This window comes from Halichoerus grypus, chromosome 7, assembly GCF_964656455.1.
Source record: "Halichoerus grypus chromosome 7, mHalGry1.hap1.1, whole genome shotgun sequence".
NCBI lineage: Eukaryota > Metazoa > Chordata > Mammalia > Carnivora > Phocidae > Halichoerus > Halichoerus grypus.
In genome coordinates this window covers 53,336,499-53,351,544 of record NC_135718.1, presented here as the reverse complement: position 1 = coordinate 53,351,544, position 15,046 = coordinate 53,336,499, and the positions used below count along the sequence as shown (strand labels likewise).

At 53.1% G+C, this 15,046-nt stretch overlaps 1 protein-coding gene across 1 annotated transcript; it reads left to right on the top strand.

Moving 5' to 3' along the window:
• The first annotated feature begins 11,741 nt into the window (after positions 1–11,741).
• On the top strand, positions 11,742–13,914 carry DDIT4 (DNA damage inducible transcript 4). The gene is made up of 3 exons (XM_036083902.2): positions 11,742–11,878; positions 12,004–12,265; positions 12,549–13,914. The coding sequence occupies exons 2-3, from the start codon at positions 12,064–12,066 to the stop codon at positions 13,040–13,042; spliced, it is 696 nt and encodes a 231-aa protein (XP_035939795.1). The 5' UTR covers positions 11,742–11,878; positions 12,004–12,063; the 3' UTR covers positions 13,043–13,914.
• The last annotated feature ends 1,132 nt before the right edge of the window (positions 13,915–15,046 follow it).

Here is a 15,046-nt window from a genome sequence, read left to right as displayed (position 1 = left end):
AGCAATGTGGGGGTCAGTCACCTCGAATGAGACCCTCGTGCCCTGCACTGTGCTTCTCGCATTCCATCTCCACTTGGTGCCCCCTCTCCACAGTCATCCCCACTTTTTCCCCCCATTTGGAGCCACACGGCCTTCTCAGAGCCTGCCTCCACCTTCCTAGGTCCTGTCAGCGTCCCCTCACTCTGCAGGACTTACCACCACGTCTCCACTGCTCCAGCCCTGAGCCACCATTCACCCACACCCACCCCTGCCCCCCAGTCCTACAACAGCAAAACACAAAAACAAGAAACTCTTGTGAAAGTACTATGAGCTCATGTCAAAATCCAACAGTGCAGAAGGTGTAAAGTGAAAAAGTAAAACCTCGCCCTCCCCATCATCCCTCAGAGATAACATCTGTGAACAGTTTTCCCAGTATCCTTCTAGATGTTTTCTCCACACAGTTGAACATGTGTCTGCAGGGGGGGTGTCCTGTTTTTGCTTCAGAATGAGGGGATAGTACACAAATTGTGCTGTCACATGTTCTGTTTACTGAACAATATATCTTGGACATCTTTCCAAAATCTACCTCACTCTTTCGCACACCCACAAAATATTCTGTGGCACGGCCGCCGTACTACAGTTTATTTAACCATGCTCCTGCCATGGACCCATAGGTGGTTTTCAGGTTTTGCGATCGCTATCTGGTTCCCTGCCCTGGGTCTCAGACCCCCAGTCGGCCCTCTGCACCGCGGCTTGACTCCAGCACCCAGTCTGATAGTCATTCCCAACTCAAGTGACGTTATTCATTAGGTGTCTCAGCTCCCCTCCTAGACCTTAAGCCCCGAGCTCCTGGCAGGGGGCACCCTAGGCCTGTCAACTCTCCAGTTTTTTATCCCATCTCAGTGCTGCCTTAGGAAATATGAGAAGGTTCTCAGGCCACATGGATCCTTATTTTTTCTGCTCATATATATTTACTGGGAACTCAGTGGGCCTGGCTTTGTGCGGGGCACTAGAGCTCCAGGATGAAACAGATACAGCCCCTGGCCTCCTGGAGCTTGCAGTTTTCGTTGGAAAGACAGGCACTGGATGCCCGCACAGATCCATACACGTATAATTCCTCCTGGAATGAGTGCCTTGAAAGGAAACCACAGAGGAGAAGAAGGGCTGGGGCCACCAAGGAAGGCCTCTCTGTAGAGAAGATAAGGTGAAGGGAGAGAGGGCCAGGGCAAGCCAGCAGACTGTGGGATCTGGCTCCCACTCTGCGCTGCTTTGGCCACTTCCCCTTCAGTCTTCTCGTCTGACAAGAAGGGAAATCCCCCTTTCAGCTTTAACTTTCTGTGACAATAATAAATGCTATCAGAGTTCACAGGAAGCAAGCTCCCCACTGCCTGGGAGGGGCCCGGGGAGACTTCTCACTGATTTCACATTGACCCTGAGTCAGACGTAGGCTCTAGTTCCATTCAATTCTGGGCCAAACACTTGCTGAGCATATACCGTATGTATCTAATATACAGAGGGAAGTGTTTGTGCGTGTGTGTGTGTGTGTGTGTGTGTGTGTGTGTGTGTGATGGTGGCAGCCATGTTGGTGGGTGTTTAAAGATTTTAAAATACATGAAGGAGTTTACAATGGGTTGTGGCCTCAGACCCAGGATGGGATCATTTCAACGTATGATGTCAAGTGAGAAGTGAGCAACTCACCCCCGGCCCAGGCAGCTTTGGCCTGGACCCCCTGCTCTTACACCCCAACAGAGGAACATGGAGCTTCCCACAGGTGTTCAAAGAAGACTCCTCAATGGCCCTGAACTTGAGACCAGCTTGTAGTCAGAGCTAGAAGCTGCTAGAAAGGCATCTGGAAAGAGTGATCAGTGTGAAGACAGGAGCAGGCTGGGAGGGAAGACACTTGACACCACAGAGGAAAGACTTTGCACAGAGCACAGGGAACCTGGGCAAAGTCAATTACACTGGCATCGAAAGAAAACCCCAGCAAAAAAGAGCAGTAGTAGGCCAAAGATTTCATACTCAAGAGGCGCAGGGTAGAAGACAGAAATCTGCTGTTACCTCTGCCAGTCTCACTTCCAGGTCTATGGGTCTGTTTCTCTTTAGTGTGATTGAAAATACTGTAAATTATATGCTTATACTTTGATGTCCTCCTTTATGATCTGCTGTACACTGCTCTATATATTTTGCACATCTACATACATATTACTGTGCAAAGTTGTATACACAAAGCCATGCATACTGTACTATATGGAAAATTTAAGAGCGTTTCGGAGGTAATTAGAACCAGATGTGATTTTTCCCCTCCTGGGCTGTGGGAGGAAGATGAATCTAGAGATAGCAAGGGGCTGCCCTAGAGGCTTGCGAGACCAAGGTAAGGAGCCAGACTTGCTCTAAAGGCAATGGGGAGGTATTAAAAGATTCAAGAGAGAGGGAGGCCTCAGTGAGGCTGAACAAAGGTAAAATCAAGGGAAAGTGGCAGGCTCTCCTTGTTTCTACTTAAGAAACAGAGCTGCCTCCAAATTGGAGCAGTAAATCCCAAACCAGTCCTGTCATAACTCAGCTCTGTGCCTCATTTTCTCTATCTGTAAAGGAAAACCTCACCCGCCATGATGTGGGGCTGCTGGGCCACAAGATCAACTTTGGCAGTAACGGAGGCCCAGAGGCTGAGGGGGCTTTTAGGCCAGCCTCGGCAAAACCCAGTGACATCGCAGTCAAATCTGAAGGTCATTTCTTGCCTCCAGGGCTGACCAGCTCTGAAGTCGGTGCTTCAGGATTAGGATCCTGTTCTCTGGGGAAAGAGCTTGGTGAAGCTTCTGCAGGCCTATTGATGTCCTTCTTTCCAGGATCAGAGACTCTTAAAACTTCTGGGAGTGTGAGGCAACACGCCTCATTGAGCAGCCCTCAGCAAATGCAGCCGCTGCACCGAGTGCTAAAGAAAAGCTCCCATAATAACCATGTGTGATAATAAAAAGATAAAGAGGCAAATAGGTATGTAGGTCAGCTCAAAAATAGCCACCCACCCATTTGGTCTGGGTAACCATTTATGCCAAGTGGGTACAAAGGGTTTCCTTCCTTCCCCTCCCAGGCTGATCATTCCCTGCTCTTTTCAAGGTTGCCTTAAATAAAAGTCCCTTCCCAGGCCAGCTGGAGGTGGCCTGGGCGGTTCTGGCCTGCAAACTCACAGGGGCAGGCACTGCTCCCTGCACTCCCTCCACCAAACAAATCCCGGGGTCAGAGGGCACAAGGGCTTGGCCTCTCTGACGCGGGTTCTTGGGGCTAAGTCAGGGTTTGGGGTGATGACTCACAGACACTCCCCCGCCCGCCCCCCTAAGATTTTGCGTGCACTCCGGAGGCCTCCCCTACCCCAACAGAGAACGCTTTGTTAGCAGACCCGGTCGGAGGAGAGTTACAGCCTCAGGGTTGTGAGGGCCTCCTCAGCCTCTCCCTCCCTCCCCTCCTCCTCTACTTCCCCCTCTTTTGCCCTCAACAGAAAGGCGCCGGCCCCTCCGCCCTGCCCCCACCGCCCTGCCCCCACCCAGCAGCCGGGCGACCCGAGCGGAGCGCTGAGCTCAGCATCTGCGGCCGGGCAGCTTTCCTCCCGGGCGGTGGGAGGAGTCTCTTTCCTCCCGGGAGGCGGGACCGGGGCCAGCCCCGCCCTCCTCCCCAGTCCCATTCTCATCTGCCACCGGTCCCCCAGACGCACGTTCTCCAAGTCACGTCCCCCGCTTCGCCCCCGTAGAGTGTCCGCGGAGACAAGACCCCCCCCACCCCCATTCAGCTGCTCTACATCTGTCACCTCCGCGGCCGGGCTCCCCTGAGGGCGCACCTCTGCGGGGGGTGGCGGGTGGGAGGAGGGGACAGCAGGAGGGGTCTTCCCTTCCCCCATCCCGGCTAGCCCCACGGCAGACTGCCGCTATGGCTCTGGCAAGTCGGTTCAGCTCTTGTGTGCACCTCTTCCCAGAGCAGAACCTAAAAGTCTAGAATTTTTTTGTGTTTCTCTGCGTTTGTTTTTTAAGTACAGAAAGATTCAGCACTGGCTTCTGGATTCCTGTGCCACAGTCTGTCCTTTGTGGGTTAAAAGGGGACACTGGGAAGGGAGAGGCCCCACTTTTGGCGCACCGCTTCCCAGATTGGCCTTTCTAGATGAGACCGGAGCTCTGCGGAAGGATACCTGAAGTGGGGGCTGTGGTGACAGAATTCTGTCACTTCTGGGTCTGAGGGTATCTAGCTAAAGGGAAACCCCTTAGGTGGCAGTCTGCTTTGCTACTGAGTCAGCACCGCTGGGCCCTGCTGAATTCTGCAGGGGGGAGGAAGAACCTGATCAGATCAAACAAGGACCAACCCAGGAGAGGAAGTTTTTTGGTTGATAACTCCCTAGAAACTCCAGGCGTTCACTCTATCTGTTCTATGCCATCATTCCCCAATATATACAAATGTCCCCCACATTTCCAGCCTTACCGTCCCCTTTGGCTCACAACTAAGCCTGTCGGTGGCATGGAATCATGGAAATGAGCCTAGATCTAGAATCATGGCTCCAACCTGCCGATGACTGTAGGACTTTGGGCAAGTCACAGCACCTATCTGAACCTCAGTTTTCTTATCTGTAAAATGACACTGGTGAGCCCTGTCTTGCCTACACTACACAAATATTAGTTATTTTTATTGACAGTGTTAGGAAAATACTCAAGAATATGGAAGTGTTTTTCTTTTTCTTTTTTTTTTTTAAGATTTTATTTATTTATTTGAGAGAGAGAGAATGAGAGACAGAGAGCACGAGAGGGAAGGTGATCAGAGGGAGAAGCAGACCCCCAGCTGAGCAGGGAGCCCGATATGGGACTCGATCCCACGACTCCAGGATCATGACCTGAGCTGAAGGCAGTCGCTCAACCAACTGAGCCACCCAGGCGCCCTGGAAGTGTTTTTCATATCATAAAGAGCTCCAGAAAGGTCACAGATCTTTGTGAGCAGGTGGTAAAGTTGCCAGGTAGAACTGGCAGTTCCCAATCACCTGCCAGCCAAGGAATTCCAGAAAAAGGCCTAGTAGACCCTGGGGAGCTGCCTTCTGCATAGACCTGAATTTCCCAAGCCTTTGGCTACTAAGGCCATGGGACATAAAACACTTCTGAGTGAGATCACAGGCTTGGCAGAGGGGTGACGAAGGGTGCAAGCCTGAGAAAAGAAAGTTCCTGAAGACTAAGTGAGGCCTAACTGCCAGAACAGTGGGAGATGGTGGGCACCACATTAAGGTTCCTCACCCTCCAGCTCAGTTCCATGTCCATAAAGTGGGCAGGTGGGAAGGCTGGAAGAGGTGCTCTTCTGGGGCCTGCTGGCCCTAACATTCAAGGATTTTTTTTTTTTTTTTAAGATTTTATTTATCTATTTGAGAGAGAGAGTGTTTGCAGGAGTGGAGGGGAGGGGCAGTGGGAGAGGGAGAAGCAGACTCCCCGCTGAGCAGGGTGCCCCACATGGGGCTGCATCCCAAGACCCTGGGATCATGACCTGAGCCGAAGGCAGATGCTTAACTGACTGAGCCACCCAGGCGCCCCAATATTCAAGGATTTTAAGGGTCATTCCACACACAGAAGAATTCTGACAGCGTGAGGGTCGACTCCCCCTCTCTGCTGAGCACTCTAATCCAGCCTACTCACCCCAGCCCCTTGGAGTACCCAGAGGCTAGACAGCCCTCCTGGTCTCTTCTCTCTGGAAAAGCAAAATAAATGAGCTCATTTTGCTGCTCCGGTAGGTTGTGAGCCTGGATTCAGGCTGTCCCCACTGTGGCAGCTCCTGATCATCCTTGTCACCCCCACCCCAGCCCCAGCTGGATGAACAAACCCATGCTGACCCCTCCCTCCCTTTTGATATATGGCAGTTCGAAACCCTCAGAAGGCAAGAACACTGCAAGGGCTGGACCTGGAACGTCTGTTTCTACCTTCCTAGGCAGGCCTTTTCCAGATGGTCCATCCCCCTACAGGCCAGGCCTGGGATTTTTAGAAGAGCAGCTCCATGGAACTCACATGATTTTTCCTTCACTATAATCCTTGTGGAAGTTGAGGAGGACTTCGAGATTCTCTAGTTCTGGGTTTTCAAAACTGGGGTATGAAAATTCCAACACTACACGAAGCCAGAGGATAATCACAGTGTCTTTTTTATTATTATTATTATTATTAAAAGGTTTTTTTGGGTTTTTTGTTTGTTTGTTTTGGGGAGGGGAAGGGAGAAATGAAGTCATTTAACTAGTGTTTAAAAGTTTGCTATAGGAGTGCCTGGCTGGCTCAGTTGGTAGTACGTGCGACTCTTGATCTTAGGGTCATGAGTTTGAGTCCCACATTGGAGGTAGAGGTTACTTAAAAAGTAAATAGGAGTGCCTGGGTGGCTCAGTCAGTTAAGCATCTGACTCTTGATTTTGGCTCAGGTAAGGATCTCAGGGTTGTGGGGGTGCCCCCTGCCTTTGCCCTGTTCCCTGAGGAAATGACTTGTGAAACGTAGGATTCCCAGAAGTGGCTGGCTGTGAGCTCACTATGATCACGTATGTGCCTAGTCTCTGCAGCTGCATGCCACCTCACCTGGCCCTAACCCACCCCCACCCCACAGGCAGGCCCTTTGATAGGCTGAGCCAACCCAGGTTCCTTGGAGGACCTACCTTTCTTTCTGAGAGGTCAGCAGACATCCCAACTAAAACGTAGCATGAGGGGGCACCTGGCCCTCTCAGTCAGTAGAGCATGTGGCTCCTGATCTCGCAGTTGTGGGTTTGAGCCCCACGTTGGGTGTAGAGATTGCTTAAAAAATAAAATCTTAAAAAAAAAAAAGGATCGCTTAGACAGTTGTACAAAAGGGCCCCATGCAGACCTACCAGTTCAAAAAGGGGGGGGTTGGGGAGATGGGAATCTATGGTTACAAAGTCTTCAGATGATTCTAATTGTCAGTTGGGCTCCAAAGCCATTGGTTGAAATGGCTGGACTCTCACTCTGGGCCTCAATTTCTTCATCTGTAGAATGGCACTATATTCATTCCTCAGGGTGTAAGTAGATAACACCTTTTAAAAACATTTTCTTTGATAGCCTACACAATACAATGTATTGTTAGTATTTCCATTTTACAAGTAGCTTCATTTGCAAAAAGACTCCCCACTGAGTTTTTGGGTCTTCCTTCTAGAGCACAATCAAAATCCTATCTGCAGCTCTGGGCTGTCAACAGCTTTGCACAACCCTCCTAGTAAACCAGGTGCATTTATGATCTTGCTATTTTGACAAAGTTGTTTGTTGTTTTTCAAGTAAAAAAGCCACAGAAATCCTGGGAACACTTTTGCTGGCTTCATTGTCCCCACCTCCTACCACACCACTCCACCCTCTCCCCACCGCCCAGACCAGCTGGCTCGGCCTGCCACCTCCACTCCCCTCAATGAGAGGTTTCCAAAGACCTGTGAAGGTCCCCAAGCAGAGCCTTGCAGGTAAGCTGGCTGGCCTTCAGGGGTTCCCATCTTGAATATTAGGGTTCCCACCCCAAGATCTGGTTTAACTCCCCAAACTCGACTGGGGCGATTTGCCAGACTGAGGCCCTGGGAACTGGTGCACTGGACAAAACCCGCCTGAACAGGGAGAGGCAGGAGGCCAGGAGTGAGTGCTCATTGACTTTCCGTGGCAGACTGTGGCGGGCCCCGTGGGAATAGAGCAGAGCCCAGGAAGAGGCAGCGTCTGCGTGGTCAGGGCCCTGGCCACAGAGACTGGGGCATGGAGCCTGGTTACTAGCTCCAGAGGCCTGAGTCAGCCAGGACGTGACACTAGGCCACTCCTGCTCAGAGTTCAGCCAGTCTCCCCACCAGGGTTGTCTTGAGGCCAAGTCCATGTTGCACATTGTGTCTACGGGACCAGTACTCCCTAGAGCACAATTCCCCAGAAGACACATGTAAATGCACAGACTCAAATGGGAATGGTGCCCTCTGGAGTTGTGCAAAGGAGCAGCCCTGCTCCAACAAGGGAATAGAAACTTCAAAAGTATTTTGAGGACAATGACCCCGTGCTTGGGTCTGGGGTCTTCTTTGGGATGATAAAGATGTTTTGGAATTAGAGGTGGTGGCTGCACAACATTGGGGCTCTATTTAATGCCACTGAATTGTTCGCTTTATCATTAACTTTATATGTGAATTTTATCTCAAAAAATGTTTTTAAAAGTGTTTTGAGGCACTTGAGGGTAAAGTACTAAGTGTGTTAAAAGATTCCCCACGTTAGCCCTCTACACAATGTCAACCTCTCTCCCCGGCTTCCTGGGGTTGCATACTATATTCCTTTCTTTTTTTTTTTTTTTAAGATTTTATTTATTTATTTGACAGAGAGAGACACAAGGAGAGAGGGAACACAAGCAGGGGGAGTGGGAGAGGGAGAAGCAGGCTTCCCGCTGAGCAGGGAGCCTGATGTGGGGCTCGATCCCAGGACCCTGGGATCATGACCTGAGCCGAAGGCAGACGCCCAACGACTGAGCCACCCAGGCACCCTGCATACTATATTCCGATTGGAGAACTAAATTGCCTTAGAAGCCCCACTCCCAGACCTGAGCTGAGGAGGGATGAAAAGGTTCAGATACATCTAAGGCTCTTGGCAGCACTTGTCAGAAGGGGGATAGAAAGGTAGCATCCAGGTCTTCTGAAGCGCTCTCCTATTCCGCCCCGCCTCCCGCCCCCCGCCCTGGGCAAAAGGCCCACCTAGATCCTGGGGATCCAGATGTAGGTCTGTAATTCTGGGGAAATTCACCTTCTTGCTTTATCCAGCCTTCCATTTATTCATTCATCTCTTCATCCAAGGAATATTCACTGAGCCTTTACTATGTGCTGTCCACTTGAAGTTAAGAAGCTCATGGTCCAATGGGAAGACTAAAGTGGAAACAGTTACTAACACAGATATGCACAGGGTATAAGGATGACATGAGGAGGGGCATCTAAGGGATGGGAGGGTTGGGGTGGACCTGCTGGGGAAGGATTCTTGGCAGCAGAGATGCCAGAGCTGGGTCTCCAAGACTGCGGGCAGGAGCATGTTCAGGCACGTCTGACCTGCAGCCAGCTTAGGCCCAAGGAGAATAGTAGGGAAAGAGAAGCACACCAAATGCAGGGTTTATAGGATCTTTGAGGTTTCTGAAGAGGCCTGGCTCAGAGGCTAAGAGAGAGAGCTGCCTCCTCCCCAGGAGTTTCCCCAGTTTTAGGTGTTTCCCACCTCCCCCATCTGCTTCAGTGTGGGAGGGGTGTGTGAGGTGGCAATGAAGTCTTTCCAGCCCCAGCCAGGCGGAAGGGATCCCATCCTTCACCTCATGCAATGAACCAATGCCCTCACCCCCACCCTGACTCTACAGAGGGGCTAACAGTTAAAAAATCCCTTGTCTAGGTCCAAAGGTTCTCCTGGCAGACAATGGTATGGGGCTTTGCCTGCTCCTTCACAGGGGTGAAAAGTGTAAGCGCAGAAAGCCATTTGGAGCCTCCCCAGCCAGACCTCAGCCAGGCCTCCTAGCAAGGTGATTGTTTATCCTTATCCTAGAGCCCACTCCCTCTTACTCTGGGAAAAACCTCCAGGGTTAAGACTGCTGGTCCATTTTTCATCACTTTAAAAAACGCAGTGAGACAACATTAATGGATTTCTCTTGAAAAGAAACAAAATTACTCAGTGCCCATTAACACAGCCCTTCCAATTTGGGAAAAACTGTTTTATTAACAGAATGAGACAGTGAATTAAAAAAAGGTGTTTAGCACACTACTTCATGATGGTATTTATTGAATATGAATGATCCCTAATGAACTGACCTCTCCAAACTGGCTCTGGAGTCTTCTGCTTATGGATATCCGCTTTTTTAAAAACTTCTATTTTTCTTACTGTTTCACATTTTTTCTGAAATATTTCCTTTTTAAATTTCTGCCAGAGAGAGAGAGAAAGAAAAACACCCAAAATCTATTTCCTTCTGTCTCAAGTGTCCCCAGCCCAGTCTCCCTGGTGGGAAGGGCAAGTGGTACTCTGGCGGATTCATTCTCTGATCTTCTGCCTGGGGAACAAAAAGATACATCCATACGGGGGATCACCCCACCTCAGTAAAGGGTGATTTCAGAAGAATGTCATCTACCACCAGCCCTCCAAGCACTTCCCCTAACGGCCCTGACCCTGGGGTCTTTAAGGCTCCCAGCAAGTGATCAGAGCTCCGAGGACAGGAAGAAAGGGCCAGTGTTCAGGCCTTCAGCGCCCCAGCGGGTAAGAGACTATTATTATATTGTGCAGCAGTCTTAACGCTATCTTCTAATCTGATTCCCCTAATTTATTTTTTATCTATAAATTTGTCTCCAGAGGCGGTTCTTCCATCTGGAAAATGGGGATGTGGTGCAGGGCTGGAATTCCGGTCCTTTCCAGCTTAGGTATCAGTCTGCCCGAAAAGACCCACGGGTCAGCCTTTTTTTTTTTTTTTTAATTAGGTGGGGGTGGGGATGGCAGGGGCCCGACCTCCGGCAAGTGTCATCTGTCACGTGCAAGCCCGCCCCCGAGGCGAGGCCTGTCGGTCAGATCTGGTTAGGCTCTCGGAGTAGGAGCGTCTGATGTAAATTTGGTTTCCTCTTCCATCGGGATCCCGGTGTCCCAGATTGATAAGCCTTTAAAGACGAAAAGGTCGAGTCCATCCGAACCTCCTCCCACCCTCAGCACCCCGTATGGATGTATTTGTCTCCGAGCACCGCCGTCAGGCCAGATTTCCTGTGGCCCCGCCTGAATGATGAAACAGGGGATGGCCATTGCACTCCCGGACTTTTCCGGAGATCTAGGTCCTTGGTCCTGATGCAACTCTCCGGGTCTTTTACACAAAGCGCATTGAGAGGAGAGGCGCTAGGACCCGGCAGACACCCGGGGACTCTTGGGCACGGCGGGCGGGGGAGATACCACCGCGCGGCGGTCGGTTTTGTAAGACCCGCTGAGGGTCCGTGTGTCCTTCTGATATGGGTCCCCGTTCTCAGCCCCAAGTCCAGGCGCTAGGAACCCTAGCCCAACAAGACTTTTCTAGCCACCCTCCCCAAACCCTCTCCTTGGAAGCAGTTGGGGGTGGGAGCGGACACTATTTGGGGACGGAGATCCTGCGGGGCATGCCCCCCCCAATTAACCCATCCCCTGGGGCTGCAGAGTTATCAGGCGGGTGGGGCTGCAAGGAAGACAGAGCTCGGTGCCCCGAGCTGCCCAGTCTGGACCCCACCCCCATATTCCGATCCTTTGCAAGGCAGGGTTAGCGTGGGGTACGTGCGCGAGGGCCTGCCGGGTTAACGTCTGCTCCCCGCGCCGCCGTCCCACAGGCATCCACCCGAGCGCCTACTTGTGCCTGTAGTCGCAGGCTCCCAGACGCTGGGGGCAACCGTTTTCCCGGCCCGCCGCCCCCTCAAGTTCCCCTAGCCTTCTCCTCGCGCGGTCACGGCTACCCCCTCCCCCAGCAACTGGACCCTATAATAAACAAGTCTTTCCTTGATCCTCCCCTGCCGCGAGCGCCCTCGGGGACCTTGGCAGCTGCAGCCGCCGCGGATCCCTTCCAGAAAGGGGGCGTGGCCGCGGCTCCGGGTTCGGCTGGGAGCGTTCTGGGGCTCAACGGGGCGGGGCCAGACCACTGTCACTGGGCAGGAGAGAACGTTGCGAACGTGCGCCCCGAGCACATTGGCTGAAGGGAGCCACACTCCCGGATCTGGATTGGGCCGCGGCGCCGAGGGGGGGCGTGGCCTCTCCGCACTAGTCCTTATAGGCCTCTCGGTGCTGGTGCTAGGGACCGCGGCAGGCCAAGGGGGAGGTGCGGGTGGGTAGAAGGGACAGGTCTGGGCAGCGCTCGGGGGTTGGTACCAGTTCGCGCACCCATTCAAGCGGCAGTAGGCACTTGTCCTAACAGTTCTCGCCGACGGAGCCAGCTGGTAAGTGTCCCTTCTGTGTGTGCTGATCCCTGCGTGGGAAGGCCTCAGTCCTGCGGGTTCCCAGCGCTCTCAGTCTGGTCCAGCCCCCAGACTGACGCCGGGTCCGTGCCCCTCATGTCTTACAGCGTTTTCTGCGGTCCCGCATCCAGAGCTCATCTGCAAACGTCCTGGCGTCCGTCCTCATCATGCCTAGCCTTTGGGATCGCTTCTCGTCGTCGTCGTCCTCTTCATCGTCGTCCTTGTCCCGAACTCCCACCCCAGATCAGCCGCCCCGTTCAGCCTGGGGGTCGGCGGCCCGAGAAGAGGGGCTTGGCCGCTGCGCGAGCCTGGAGAGCTCGGACTGCGAGTCCTTGGACAGCAGCAACAGTGGCTTTGGGCCGGAGGAAGGTAAGCGGTGGGCGGAGACTGGACTCGACTCTTGCGGGGCCGGGGAGGTGAGAAAGCGCAGCTCTGGAAGGAGTCAGCGCCGCCTTGGCTTCCTATCCCATCGGAACCCGGGTTGCGGATGGGGCGGCGGGACGGAGGAACAGGGATTGGAGTATAGGGTTCGAGTGTGGCGCAGAAACTGAGGCACGGAGGGGGAAGGGAGTGTGTTGGTTTCTTAAAGAAACAGCACCTCCCCTTTTCGGAGCTGCTCTTATACCCCTCTCCTGTGTGCTCTCCCGGCCAGACTCGGCATACCTGGATGGGGTGTCCCTGCCCGACTTCGAGCTGCTCAGCGACCCTGAGGATGAGCACTTGTGTGCCACCCTGATGCAGCTGCTGCAGGAGAGCCTGTCCCAGGCGCGGCTGGGCTCGCGGCGCCCCGCGCGCCTGCTGATGCCGGGCCAGCTGGTGAGCCAGGTGGGCAAGGAGCTCCTGCGCCTGGCCTACAGCGAGCCGTGCGGCCTGCGGGGGGCGCTGCTGGACGTCTGCGTGGAGCAAGGCAGGAGCTGCCACCGCGTCGGCCAGCTGGCCCTCGACCCCAGCCTGGTGCCCACCTTCCAGCTGACCCTCGTGCTGCGCCTGGACTCACGCCTCTGGCCTAAGATCCAGGGGCTGTTCAGCTCCGCCAACTCTCCCTTCGTGCCGGGCTTCAGCCAGTCCCTGACGCTGAGCACGGGCTTCCGAGTCATCAAGAAGAAGCTGTACAGCTCGGAGCAGCTGCTCATTGAGGAGTGTTGAACTTGAGCCTGGGGAGGGGGGGGGCCCGACCCTGCCCCCATGGCAGAGACAACTGAACTTCTGAGGTGATCATTGGCAGGCAGGAGCGGAGGGACTGAGGCCTGTCGTTAGAAAACTGACAACAGCCACCTGAGGGGAGGAAGGTTGAGGTGGTGGGGAACGTTGTGTTTCCGGGGAAGCTCGCTGAGGTGTGCAGGTGGCTCCCGGCTGGGGGTGTACGCCCCTCAGTGCTGTAGCATGAAACAAAGGCCTAGGGGCCGACCGGGCTTCTGGCTGGATGTGTATGTAGCATGTACCTTATTATTTTTATCGTTACTGACAGTTCCGACGACAGTGGTGTGACAGAGCCAGGTGAGCAGCTGGGCTGCACTGGCCTCGGCAAGGGGTGTGTGCTCCCGGCAGCGGCCCTGGTGGGAGGGGGGAGGTCAAGGTGGTTTGTGTATCTCACGGTCTGAAGGGGCCAAATGTGTTCTTTGTTTTTGTAGCTTTTGTGTTTTTTGTTTTTTGGTTTTTTTTTTGATCAGAGCTTCACTACTGACCTGTCCTAGGCAGCTATCTTACAGACTCATGAATGTAAGGAGGAAGGGGCGGTGTGGGGATCACTTGGGGATCTTTGACACCTGAAGAAAAACTACACCTGGGAGCTGCGTTTGCCCATCCCCCGCTGTGTACTGAGGAATGGAGCTGTGAGGGGATGGGGTGGGATTGGGGTGGGGGCTGGAACCCCTCCCCCCCCCCAGGAGTGCCATCTGGGTCTTCCATCTAGAACTGTTTACATGAAGAAACTCGCTGTTCATGAATACACTTGATGTTCAAGTATTAAGACCTATGCAATATTTTTTACTTTTCTAATAAAAATGTTTGTTAAAATGGTTGAGTCTCCTCGGGGCTGTGAAATAAAAGGAGGGGGAGGGGGGCCGGTAAAAGGCAAGTTTCGGCAGACTCGGGTCCACCTGTGTGTTTCTCTGTCCTTTTCCGGGGCTGCCTGCCAGCCTGGTAATGGAGGTATGTGGACTGTGTGCCATTTGTGCCAAGAACCCTGGCTGCCTTGGCTCTGTGCGGGCTGATGCTACCAGGGGAAAGCGCTGGAAAGCCCTGGAAGGCGAGGAGTGAGTGAGACCTCCCACTAAGCCAGAGTCTCAGTAGGGAGAGCTCACCTGGTTGCCCTGGGTTAGAAGGCCTCCCTGAGCCCAAGGCACTTAAGAGGAACTAGAAGGACTATAAGAGATGTTTTTCTTTCTGTGAAAAAATCACAGTTCCATTTGTTTCGTGGTCATGAAAATTACAAAATTGACCTCTGAATGTAAAAGGCTAGGGAGCAGGAGTACCAAGAAACGGAGTTAGTCCCAGCCTCTTACTAGACAAGGAACCTGGGGCTCTGAGGGGCATGACCTGCAACTGGGAGGTGTGGCCCTGGCAGGTGCAGAATGAAACACACACACACACACACACACACACACACACACACAGGGGAAGCAGGGAGGGAGTAGTGAGGGGACTACAGGCCTGTCTGCATGAATTCCTTGGGTGACTTGGACTCATTGTGCTCTCTGGGCCCCAATTTCCTTATCAGTGAAGTTGGGGTTGGGCCAGATGAAGGCCAAGGCCCTTCCACTTCTCCCTCCCTGTGCCAGTCGAGGAGGGAGGAGGGGCAGACCTCCAACTCTGGCCTTTGGAGAGCTGTTAGCTCCCTTGTTTCTCTTCCTGGTCCCAGGCGGGCCTTGTTTGCCCAACGTTAAAACAGTAGTTCTCCCACTTGAGCGTGTGGGGCCCAGGTTAAAACATAGATCCCTGGGCTCTGGTGGAGATTCTGGCCGAGTTCCTCCTGGGGCCCTCCTTGCATTTTCATCAGTGATTCTGACACAGGGTCCTAACCTTGGATGGTTTAGAAGATTCACATCTCTTTGGTAGAACTGAGTGACTTGTTCCCCAGAATGAATGCACTTGGGTTAGAACTAGATCTGAAAATGCTGATAACAAATGAGAAGGTGCCCAGAGTAGTTT

Bases quoted from the DNA above. Each gene is read 5' to 3' on its own strand.
- DDIT4 (XM_036083902.2), top strand. From the start codon at position 12,064: ATGCCTAGCCTTTGGGATCGCTTCTCGTCGTCGTCGTCCTCTTCATCG. The intron at 12,266-12,548 runs GTAAGCGGTGGG...TCTCCCGGCCAG, and splicing joins TGGCTTTGGGCCGGAGGAAG to ACTCGGCATACCTGGATGGG.